This window comes from Anguilla rostrata, chromosome 1 (assembly GCF_018555375.3).
Source record: "Anguilla rostrata isolate EN2019 chromosome 1, ASM1855537v3, whole genome shotgun sequence".
Taxonomy (NCBI): domain Eukaryota; kingdom Metazoa; phylum Chordata; class Actinopteri; order Anguilliformes; family Anguillidae; genus Anguilla; species Anguilla rostrata.
This window is the reverse complement of record NC_057933.1, coordinates 19549318-19562204: the sequence shown is the minus strand read 5'-3', so window position 1 is coordinate 19562204 and position 12887 is coordinate 19549318. Positions and strand designations below refer to the sequence as shown.

The following is a 12887-nucleotide window of genomic DNA, read 5'->3' as shown; positions in this document are numbered from 1 at the left end:
TTCACTGTCTCTCTCTCTCTCTTTCACTGTATTTATCTACCTCTCTCCCTCTCTCTCTCTCTCTCTGTGTGAGGCGCATCCCTTCCCATCACTCCTTGCCCTCCATCCCCTGCCTCCACCCGCCAAGTCCTGTTTCCCTCGCATTTTTGTGGGATCCGTTAGCGTGTAGCTGGAAGCGGAGTGGAACCACCCACACTCCCGGCCCCTTTTCTCTGCGCGGCGGGACAGCGCTGCGGCGAGGCGCGCGGCGGCGCTCTGGCCTGCGCGCCCGAGCGCCAGGGTGGGCTGCAGCTCACCGGCCGATCCGCGGCTTCAGCGTACGCGGGACAGCGGGGCGGCGCGCGGGGTCGCGTTTCCACCGGGGGGCCGGGGGCCGAGAGGCGCTGGAGGTGGGGGTGTGTGGGGAGGGGGGGGGGTGCGGGCGGACGACCCGGCCGAGCGGGGGTAGGTGCAGTGTTTGCTCCTCTGTGCGGTGTGTGCCTTGCTGGCAGTGGCTGTGTTTACCCTCCGCACGCGGAATTCCAGAGCCCCCCTCTCACTCCGCACCGTCCTGCATTTTTGCGGCCGGCCCCGTATGACAGGGGGGGAAGAGTGTGGGAAAAACGGAAAAAGCGAAAAAGAGCAAAAATGCACCGATGGAAGCGAAGGAAGAAAGCGGGGAGGGGGGGAAAAAAAAGGAGAGAGAGCCGGGATCTCTGTCGGAAAGAAAAAGACGATTGTTTGCGGAAAGTGAAAGGCAGCGCGTGTCATCGGTCATTTTGTAGCGCCGTGCTACCGGGTGCTCTGTCCATAGCCTCTTTAGTGCCCTGTGCTCTACATGCTGATACCCCTCTGCCCCGATATAGCTTTGCACCGTGAGTGCTGTCTGCTTTAAAGGCTGCGGACATTTCCTTTTCATCCTCAGATCTTCTCCAAACAACTGACCTCCGTCTCCCGAAACGCAGTTTGGACTTATAATCATGAACATGTGTTGTCCTTGCCTGCTTTAATCAGGACTGTATATCTATGATATACGTTCACAGTTGTTTTTTTATTGTTACGTTTTTAGTGTGTACTGTACATATGGCTGAACTAAGTACAGTGCTGTTTGTTTAGCAAGGAGAAGTACCCACGAGTGCAGCACAACTGGGGTTAGTCCAGAAAGGAAATGAGCTGAAGAAAAGACAAAGTTTAATTTGTCATTGCAGCCAAGGCTTTTCTCCATTTGTAAGGGAAGATGGAAGGTCACAGAGATTCCTGGAACCTGTTGCTGTGCTGTCAGCCAATCGGAAGGCAGGGTCAGGAGGAAACTCTGGTTCATTGCTTCCACTGATTGAACCAGCTCATCTGTATTTGTTCCAGTTAGACATTCTATCTCATTCAATTTTTACTGGCCAAGAGTAGTTACCCCGTGTGTGATAACTGATTGAATTTTGCAAACAGACTACGACTGCAATATAATTTCTCTTGCCCCCTCCCCTCCCCGCAGTCCAGGGAAAAAGCCAACATTTCAGGGTCGATTTTCTGTCATTTTAAGGTCGGAATGAGCGTCCATCTCGAGTTGAATGCCGAACCTTTCGCCGTTTTTCCCATCAGCCCCTTTGTGCCCCTCACATCCTGCCCAGCGAAGCGTCGCCGGACGGCGGCGTCCCGGCTTTCTCGGCTGGGGCCTGAGGTGGAAGAGACGGACCTCTTCATTACGCGGGAGACATTCCTCTCTCATCGTCCAGCACCCCGTGTCCCAGACCTTCTCCTCTGTGAGAAAACATTTCTCCGCCCCTGTGACCTTTCCCTCACACAAAAACCCCTCCGTCCATTTGCACAATTTACACCTCCAAAAACCCCTCCGTCCATTTGCACAATTTACACCTTCAAAAACCCCTCCGTCCATTCCTAGAACGACATTTACGACCTTACAAAACCCCTCCGTCCAATTTGCCATTTCCCATCAAACCCCTCCGTCCATTTGCGCAATTTACCCTCAAGCGCCCCTCCGGTGGGCCATTGCACACTTTCAACGCTCAAAATCCCCTCCGTCCATTTGCCCAATTACTCCTCCAGAAAACTCCTCCGTCCATTGCCATTTCACCTCAAAAACCCCTCCGTCCATTTGCGCAATTTACACCTTCAAAAACCCCTCCGTCCATTTGCACAATTTACACCTTCAAAAACCCCTCCGTCCATTTGCACAGTTTACACCTTCAAAAACCCCTCCGTCCATTTGCACAGTTTACACCTCCAAAAACCCCTCCGTCCATTTGCACAATTTACACCTTCAAAAACCCCTCCGTCCATTTGCGCAATTTACACCTTCCTTCCCTCTGGGAAGTACTACATGTTTGCATTTGCACTATGAGTAGGTTGATTTTAATCGTCACATCATAAGGTAAAAACATTTTCATCTTGAAGGCTGTTAGCAGTCGTACACACACACACATATATATATATTTATATGCTCTACTGTTGAAAACGGCAATCACTGAGAAATTTGTATGTTCTTGAAAGAAACAGATTTTTTGAAAGAAACTTTTATGGGACAGCCACCAAGGGGTGTCCAGATACTTTTGGTCATGTAGTGTATCTTGTGGAAGTAGGGGAGTTTCTATTTCAGCTGGAATCAGTGAGCAATGGAAAAGTTGATAGGAATAGGAATTGATAGGAAAGCACAAGAATGAAATGATTACTTATGGGAAGGTATGGGAGCCATCGGTATAATCGGAGCTGTCCCTAAACTTTTGGGGGCCATCGGTAAAAAATAATTTGGGGGCCCCTCCAGAACAGTAGAGCTATACTGTGATTTAAAAAAAATGGATCTGTGAAAGGTAGGCGAGATGACGGAGAAGACGGGGCCCAAGGCGCAGTGCCTGGTGGGAAGGGTGGTGGGAGGCACGGCTCTGGGTAGAATCAGGCCAATCGCTGTGTTTGTGTGGGCATCTGCGTATGTGTGTTCATTCACCCGCAAAAACACATGTACTCTGAACCAATTTAAAATGGCCACCTCAAAGTGTTGAAGTCGGGGGGGAATGTCTGTATGAGAGCTGCTCCCGGGTGCACAAAGCAGGCACACAGAAGGCTTGTTCTGGCACATTGCGCAGGACCTACAGCAGTGGCCCTTACATAGCCTCCAGTGGAAGGAGCTGTGAGGTCTCTCATTTAAGACAACTTAAGTTACAGATTTAGAAGAAGTACTTTGTAAAACAAATAAATGAACATGTTTCTCATTGCATTTTGTTAAGGCCTGGCAAGTTCTTCTTACTGTTGAAACTCAGACAACCAAGGTTGAAGTATCGCGTTTCTAATAGCGTGACAATTACAGCAACACTATAAAAGTCTGAATTTTTGCTTTTTTCCTCCCAAACAAATGGAGCCAGCCCTGTGAACTGGAGCCCAGTTGATTCATGAGGATGAGTTTGGACAGAGAGGCATCTGTAATCAGCTCCAGGTTTATGGGGTGCTTAAAGCACACAAACAAGCATATGTACAATTGCATTCATCCGTGCTAATTATGTTCTTAAAATAAATTCTCTTTGTGGAGATTTTTTGCCAAGGCAAGATCCTTCCCATTTAAAAAAAAAATCTAGCTCTTCTTTTAAGAAGCCTTTATGCGTGTGTAATGAAAATGCAATTTTGGTAAATTGTTTAAACTGACATGTTTTTGTCTGCACATTGTACTGCTTGACTCTGATGCTGAGCGTCAGCGCTGGCATGTCTACCACACTGATAATATCTCTAGATTTACCACCCTTTAAGTATACAGGCATGATGACATCAGAGGTCATCCCTGAGTGCATCTGCCGGTTCCCCACGAAGGTGGAACGCTCCCTTTCTGCTGTGCCGTCATTGGGCGGCTGGCTGCCTGTTGTGGACGTTCCCCAGGAGCCGCGTAATGGTTTGAAAGGCGAAACTGTGCGACTCCTACAAGGGAACCCTGTTTGCCCTCATTACCCTCTTAATGCTTCTTTGGCAAGCGGCTGTACCTGGGTGGGAGTTAACGCCCTGCTAAGCTTTATTTATTGTTTGCCTTTAAAAAGCACATTTAAAGTATAGCATTGCCATTCACTCTTCCCAGTCCCCCTTTCTCCCTCAATGGAAGGGTTTTCTTAGGGATAAAGAGGTATTGTCCAAGTTCCTCTGTGAGCCATTTGGGTAGAGGAGTCTGAAACAGTCCTGAGTTATACAGAGATTCACTTTACCGGCATTTAGCGGACACTCTTACCCAGAGTGACTTGCAGTGCAGACATAAGTGCAAAGATCAGGGACCGAAGTGAAGTAATTCCCTAGAGGGAAAAATGCTGTCCTAAGAGAGACAGTGAGTGCGAGTAGTGCAGATTCAATTGGCAACTTGTCATCTACCCTATTAAACTAAGTTATACAAACAAGAACAAAACTACCCTAGAGAGCATTAAATTACATTCAGTGTGCAACAGCAAAGAACCCAAAGAACCACAAGCTCTGAAAAATGTAGTGAAGTTGCACATAATCAGGTATTAGGGCTGGGTGAAAGTGTTCGAGAGGGTCTGGGTGGAGAAGCTGAGATGCGGTCCAAAGAGGTTTGTCTCCAGTCTGTTTTTACTCTGAAGGGCCCTTGGTAGGCCGATGGCACAACATCAAGGTTTTAAAATTTGTGCGAGAGGACACAGCCAGCGCAGGGAGGCCAGTGATGAGAGAGCTCTAGTAGTCTTAATGGGAGAGGACCAGAGCCAAAACCTGGGTTGAGTGTGCGGTGAGGAATGGGTGGATTCTCCTGATATTGTAAAGGTATCCCAGAACCTCTCCTCTGTGAGAAAACATTTCTCCGCCTGTGTGACCTTTCCCTCACACAAAAACCCCTCCGTCCATTGGCCCGCTTCACTGCTGCACCTGTGGGAGGTGGACTTTCCTGACGAAACTCTACACTAACGCTCATCGTTTGCCCCAGAGCCCAACGCTGCCAGTGCAGGAATAAACAGGGTCATGTCATCACCCCTTAAACCGCGAACCTTCAGCCATCCCAGAGATGACATTTGCTCTTGCAAACAGCACCGTTCCTGACCCGTAGAGCTCCGGCCGAATTGTCGCCGCCGTCTCGTTGCCCCGCGCGAACGGAGGGCATCGGCTTCGCCCCCCTTCGCGTTTCTCTCTCCTCGTCGCCAGCGGTGCGGCTCGGTCCAAGAACCCGAGGGCAATTATGTTCTCTCTCTTCACTCGCTGAGCGCCGTCAGCGGCAGTCAGACGGGCTGCTCCGCCCGCGCCGGTGCCGCCCGCCGCGGATTCCAGGGCCGTGCCACCCATTGCAAAGACAACCAATAACAGTAATTACCCATATCAACTGGAGAAGGGAGATTTATGCTCACTTAAATGAATGCCGTACCCTGTCATCTCCCCGGGGGGAGCTGCTTGTGTTTCCATGGGCTCTGAAAGCGCCCGCGCGCCAAGCGAGCCTAGTGTGCTTTGCGCTAAGCTCACCGCCAAACCTCACAAGGAAAATCTCGACGCGGAGACGAGTCGAAGAGAATGTAAACCGTGGTCGTTGGGAACGGCCTGTGTGGCAGTTTCCACACTGCTGGAAACGGTGAGCAGCCTGTTATATCTATGGGCGCAGTGTTAGCGCAGTGTTAGCGCGGCTCTTTCTAAATACAGACTCCCCTCTTCCTGACCTTCCGTCCAGACTGGGATTGGGGCCTGCAGGTATATGAATTCAGACACCCAGCCCGGGGTCTGCTTGCTTTTATCAGTCTGTTGCTGGATTTTGTAAGAAGGACGACCTTGAAAGGGGCTCAGACAGTGTAGGCTACTCACCAGATTCCTACAGGTTAGCAGTTGTCAGTGAGATGTGTAACTCCATGATTGGTGCTGTCTCCCCTATAGTGCACTTTATGATTTATAGCATGGAAAACAGCCACTGGCTTTGGGAGGAGTTCTCCTGTATGGGTGGCATATCAGTCTTTGAGTGGTTTAGCAGTGGAGTGAGAACATAATGTCAGTGATTCCAAATGGGGGAAAATAGGGGAAGTAAAACAAGACCTGGTCAAAACCTAGTATATGGCTGGACCGAACCGGCCGACCAATGGTGTAACTTCATCAGTCAGTCACTCAGTCACAGACATGCGCGGTGTAACTTCATCACTCACTCAGTCACAGACATTTGCGTTTATAGGGCTGGCCCCGCTGTTGCAGTCCAGCCAAAAATACGGTAGCTGCAGACTCTTTGTTAGGCACAGGACACTTTCAGAGGTCTAAAACGTTCTTGCTGCACTTCGGGAACACAAACAGAGGGACATTAAATACCCCCCTGCACCAAAATGTACCAAGAGTGGAAACATAACACTTAGTCAGACATACCTGTAACGGAAAGTGCTATTGAATTTAGAAAATAAACACTTATTTTGAAATTGATCTGGCATAGTATTGCAAGAGAGTGACTTCCTCTTATGGTGGCTTGGCAGTTATAGTTGAGTCAAGGAGACACTTTATACGGTAAGTCAGTATTGCATTAATCTGGAACAGTTCTTACCCCTGTGTATTCTGCTCCTGCTGAATGGCTGACGTGAAGTAGCGATGGGTGTGGTTTGTACTTTCATGGGGACATGTCTTTGGATGAATGCCGTTGCTGCTGGAAGTGGTGGTGGTGTAGGGGGCAGTCTTCCGCCTGGACCAGCTGAAAAATCTGAATTGTATCGCGATGTTCAAGGATAGGCTGAGCTAGGCTAGCAATCGCTTGTTCACATTAGGGCCACATCATTGGCTGACCTTGACCGGGACTCCAAAGCAATGTGACAGAGTTGGCTCTGTCCCACCAGGGTGAGTTTGAGTCGGTCAGGAGGACTTCTTGAGTTTCTGCTGTGTAAGTGTCCTCTAGCTGCTTGCCAAGGTCGCCAGTTGTCATCAATAAAAGGACGTGTCTCCTGTATCAGGCTGTGTCATTGAGTCTGTGCATGTACGTGCGCTAGGACAGCTGTTCACAGGGAGCAGGAAACAGCCGAGCAGCAGTGGCAAAGAAACGGGGGCTTGACAAAACAGTAAAGCCCTTTCTCTCCTTTGCCCCTGACACAAGTGTGTATACACACGCTCCCCTGCGCGTGTGGGCAGATATTCTCCCCGTGAGTCAGCAGTGTGCGGAGCGCGCTCACACATCTCCTGTTTCTGCTTGCAGGCAGTGCTCTTCTGAGGCCCGCGGCGGCGGTGGCGGCGGCGGCGGCGCTGGATCCAACGCGCAACACGTGGTCTACGAGGCCGTCTGCGGGAAAGCAGGTGGGTGGGCCTCTCCAGAGCGCGCGGGCGCGGCGGCACGCGCGAAACCAAAACAGGGGCCCTCGCCGCTAATTACCGCCTGCGTTCGGGCGGCCCCTGCGCCCTGCCTTCCGCGGAAGGGCCCTACTGTCCTGCTGGCCGCATTATTGCGCCATGCGCATCGGCGCATTTTCCACTTGTCATGCTGGCTCACGCTTCTGTTTCTGGGTGCCCTTGTCTCCAGCCGTGTTTTTTGGGGGGGGTGGAGGGGTGGAAGGAGTCGTCCTGTGAAATGCCAGAGCCGCAGGCTTCGGTTCCACTGAGCACACACAGCAGACATAGTGACCATTCCTTTCCGGCGGTTTGATAAGCGGTATTCGTTCCTGCTCTTATTTTTACCCCCCATTGAAAGGCGGCGAGCGAGCCCGGCCTGCAGGGCCATGTCTGGGAACGGACTTCTCGGCATCGCAACAAACGCCGAATCGTATTTCATCCGCTTTTACGTCCGCCATAAAACCGCGCCGCGGCGGAACCCGAGAAGAGGGAGCACGCCCGCCCTTTAAGGCCCGCGCGTTACCGTGACGCCCCGCGTCCGTCTGCGCCCCCGCGGCGCTTTTCCGGGAAGGCCGCCCGGCCCAGCGGAGCCACGGAGGCCCGGGGCCCGAGGCCCTAAAGAAGGATGAGCGGGCTTTGGCCCCACGCTCGTCTGCGCTGTAATCGGAATCCCCGGCGGCGGACGGAACGCGTTTCAGGCATTCTCAGCTGTCGCGGGCTCTTCCCAGCGCGAGCGCTGCTCGGCCTCTCTCTCTCTCTCTCTCAAATCCTGTGCCAGCTGCAGCCCCCCCGCCCCCCCCCCAGGATCAGGCTCCAGATCCGGCTCTTTCACAGATGACTAGGTGAAATTGCCCTAAAGGCTGGCATACTTGTGCGTGCCTGTGTTCGTGGAATACTGATCTTTTTTTTTTTTTCCGGGAGACAGACCATAAATTCCGCGTTGAGGGTGAGCGTGTACGTGTGCCGTTTGCTCCACCAGATGGAAACTTGGCCCTGAACCCCTCCGGTTCTATAAATGCACTCACCTCGCAATAAAGCGTGGAATCGAATAATTAATCAACCTTCAGTTTCCACATGTGTGTCAGTGTCAGTCATAGCCCTATTAATTCCTTGTAATTATACTGTGTAATTATTGGAATTATATTTTTAAAACTTTGCCCCTACCCTTTAGCAAAATGTATTTCTTGATAACCATGGCTTTATTGTATGGGCAGAATATTTGCCTAATCAAGTTATGTGTGTTTTGGCTGTTCTGCGTGAGTTTGAATGACAAATTGAAACACCCTTCTTTCAACAATCAAACTCAGCCTGAAACTTTTAAATCTTATCAATCTAAGCCTTTTATTTACATGTTCACAAGCCATCTCGCCAATGTACCACGCTGAAGCAGTTGAGCCTGGTGCATATTTACCATATTTTGTCCCACATGGCTGTCTGAACTAAAAGTGAAATATCTAAATATAAAATAAAAGTGTAAATAACCTTATCTCAAGTAAAGCTGCTGAATTTTATACACTAAAAGAACTATCTCATGTATCTCATGTTCTAACCTGCGTAGGACAGCTCAAGCAAGCTTCTGTTGTTTATTAAGAACTAATTGAATTTAAGTATTGTGTACAAGCAGTTTATAATGCTAATTTACCAAGAAGCAAAAATAAATCTTAATTTGTCATTTCATCAACTAGGCCTTCATATGCCAATTTTCACTTTAGCCTGGATAATTCAGTGGCTTTACTAGAGCACAGCTTCAGAGTTTTCTACATTCTTGTTGTTAGTAACTATTAAATTTCATCCTTAAATAGTCTTCTAGTTTCACCTGTGTTAGGTTGCAGTTGTTCACTATTTCATTATTTCTCTTGCATTTCTCTCGAATACTTTTATAACTTCCAGGTTTTCTAATTGTATTTTCACCCCTCCTTATATTGCTAACCACAAACTGCCTGTTTTCTTTTTCTCTACATTTGTTTTGATAAAATTTCACTAGATCCAGGCATGCTGCACAGTATGTCATGAGCACAGGCAGTCTGATTAGCCATGTTCATTTCACCTTTTATGTTTCTCTCCTTCCATTTTAATGATTGAATAAATCACTTGAGACTTGTCTTGCGTTTTAAAGCTCATTACACCACAGCCAAGTTTACATCGACTGTTCCAAGTTGAGCATAATGACTAAAGCATAAAGGCTCTAGCTTTTCAATTAGTGAATAGTGATGCACTCTGGTCTGGATTTGAATGTGAAATGTGCTAATGTTGACTGTGGCCAAGGGTTCCACAGCGTAATGCTCAGTAGGCTATAGAGTCACTCAGAGAGGAATGGTTTTAGTTGGCCTCCTCAGTTCTCAGTCGTTACTCTCCTGTTCAGTCGGGTGGCTACCACTGTCTGCATTGCCACATCTTTTGCACAGTCATCTGGTGCAGTAGCTTCAGCTGTTCAGCTGGTGGACTACTGAGTGACAAGATGAAGTAGTTGACTTCATGTGATTCAAAGCATATGCGTAAAGAGAAATTAAAAATAAAGGAAAAACATTTCCATCTGCTACTCATGGCTAATGAAAACATATATGTGCGTGTGTATTTACTTAATGGATTATTATTATTGATGCTCTTATTGAGAGAAAGTTACATCACGGCAAGAATACGTATTACAAAATTTCATACTGTGTGATCTGCAGGAATAAGTGTATCTTCACAGACTAGCAAGTACAGTAACCCATCAGTGAAGACCCATCGTGCTAGAACTTGTGCCAAGATAAGCATACAGCCAGGCCACTGTATACATAGCGCTTTAGACGATTATAAAGGAAATCTTTCCTAATCTCTCAATATACAGTAGAATGTGCTTAAGAGAGCGCTTTAGAGTAACCATAGTAACAAACTTTAAGATCAACCAATAGCCTTACACAAACCTTTATCGTTATAGAAAATAAACGGCACCTATCATAAATCTATTACCCTCATTCATGAATTGCAGCCCTTGTTATAGTGGCTGTAACCGGCCTACTGTTGTGATAGCAGTGGACTCGTGTCTAGAGAAGTGCTTCTGTTGGTGGCTATATCAGCCCTGGTGTACTTACTCACTACAGGGCCACACAGTAAATACTGTTTGATTGAATAAGATGTGCAGGTGCTGTTGGGAGCAGAATAGTATTCTATATTTGAATGTTGCTTTCTGGGCCGCTTGATTTTGATGCTGACACATTAAGTGCAAAGAATTTTGTTTTGTGTGTTATTGTGCCAGTAGCAGGAAGCTAGCGGGCTCTCAGCTTGACGTGTGTATATCTCCTGTCATGTTGAGCTGGAACAAATTGTGCTATGGCAGACTTAACATGAGGTAACAGATGATGCGGTGTCAGCATGACACTGGGTACATCCTGATCCTAGAAATTAAGTTGTTCTAGTCCATAGTATAGTCAAATAGTCAACAAAAATGTTTTGCTTGTGGATTTCACCATTAAATGTGTAGACACATCTGACATTTTATTTTATGTTTATGTTTTTAACTGTTAAGTTAATGTACATTACAGGACTTGCATTGCTGTGTGATAATGTAAGTGTAGAATATTTCAGGCACATGCCAGCCTTTACTGTCTTCATTTGTGAGCCCCTTTTCTCTTGTTCACACTCCCTCCCAGGAATCAGAGATTAGCTCTATTTGAGCTGGATTAGTTTCTCTGAGGGAGGTTATGTGATTTAAGTGATTACTGACAGCCTGCATTTTAACTCAAAGCTGCAGTATTCTGAAGCAAAAAAAAATTCTCCTCATCAGTGTGTAAAGAAAATCTGCTGTAGAATTTTTTTTTACAGTTGGTTTCATCAAGCCTAAAAAAACCAGATACTATTATCTGAAATCAAAGAAGGCTCTAGCCTGTTTGTTTCCATCACTGCTCTTTTAATGGGATTTGTTCCATTTGTTACCAGGCTGGATGTCTTGCACGATTTCTCATCCTGGTGTTGCACAACACTTTCCACCCCGGAGCCCGAGAATGGGGCTGGAGGACCTGTTGATTTTATTGCAGTAACAGTGATATTAAGCAGTTTTTTTTTTTTTTTTTTTGCTACACATCTGTTAGTTTGATCAGGGAAATCGCTGTAGTCTAACTTTTCCAAGCTTCTATATGTTTATGTGTCACGCCATTCATCATCGGAGCATCTCGCAAGAGCGCCGACTCTGAAACCGAGCACAGCCGTCCAATCGCGGCGCGCTGTGGGAGTTGATCAACAGCCGCTCTTGCGCAATAGTTCTGCCTATCACCGCGGCAGAAAGTCGGATTTTTCTTAAACCTTTCTCCGTTCAAAGGAGGAGTATGACAGTTGCCTTTCTTCCGCAAAGGTTTTAATAAACCAATCAACAACTGAAAGCTTGTATCACTTGGAATGGCTTGTGAATTTCATAAATGAATTTTGTTCATCATTTTGTGTGGGTGATGGAGGGTGGTGGGGGGTTATGGGGGCGATTTTGGTTGACGGGACAGATGGGGGGGGGGTGGGGGGCGGCAAGAGTGAGGGAGGGGAAAAAAAGCAGCATCAAACAGTTTTGCGGACGAGGCTCAGCCATGCGCGGGGGAATTGTCAGGCCCGACCTGCTGTTGGCGGTATTTACGGGAGTTGTTTTGAAAGTCCTGCGCGGCTCCTGTGGAGATTAGACGCTGCGCGCTCTTCAAAACGGCCCGCGCCCCCGCCTCGCTCAGATCAGCGGGCTCCGCTGATCGACTCTGACAGCGAGCCGCGGCCGACCCGCGCAGACGGCATTCTCTCTGATCAGCTGTCAGTGCGCGTTAGTCACGGGCGCTCCCTCGCACGCGCTGCCCGGCACCGCGCTGCCCCGCCGTTAAAGAGCGGGCAAACGCGAGGGCCCTGTCCGCCTTCGTAAGGGACTCTCAGCGCGGGACAGGCGGTGCGCTGGCCCGGTCTGGACAGGCTGCGGAAACTCCTGCAGCAGCTGAGGGTAGATTTACTGCATGCCGTTTAAGAGCAGATGAATGCCCTGTTTGTGTAATTTTAGTGGGAGATGTCATCGAAGGCGACAGCTCTAGGCTTTCGCCCTTTTCTAGAAGTGTTTCTTTGCCGGAAATAGACAAGGGGTGCAGTAAGTTGCGTTATCTTTCGTGGTATAAATCTGAAAGGGGAGTCAGGAATGTGTTCCCATGTTCAGGGAGATTAGAATTCAAGTCCTGTTATGCGGGGGTGAACCCATAAGGCGTACAGGCAACATGGCGTAAGAGAGAGCACGTCAGATGCCAGGGCCTTGTATGCCTCATTATTACTTATACAACAAATTGGCAGGAAGGTGTGTGAATTTGCGCTTTGTAGACTTAAAAATGTGAAATTAAACAAAGAACCGCCAAATTAGTCTTCTCTTTCAACCATTTCCATTTTGGCGATGGCTGGCAGTTGCTTTGCCCAAACCAGAAATCTCTCAGGCCCTCAATTCTCATGCAACTTTACTATCGTATTTTCCCCCCTCTCCCCTTTGGTACTGATTGTTTTCTCTGAAGGTTTTCTCATCCTTCCCAACAGCCCGTTTCTTCAAACAATTGCATAACTATCCAGTTGAGGTGTGTAAGTGGAACAAAATAAGGGGAATATTAGGCTTTTTTTTTTTTTCTTTTGCTGAGCTAGAGTAAAGGGCTGTTTCCAGGAGCCGT

General features: G+C 48.1%; 1 protein-coding gene across 1 annotated transcript in view; it reads left to right on the top strand.

The window, feature by feature from the left end:
* The window catches only part of ttll5 (tubulin tyrosine ligase-like family, member 5), an 84680-nt gene that overhangs the window by 69570 nt on the left and 2223 nt on the right, over nt 1-12887 (top strand). The window contains 1 exon segment of the mRNA XM_064328042.1: nt 7112-7209. Coding sequence (XP_064184112.1) covers nt 7112-7209 — 98 coding nt within the window.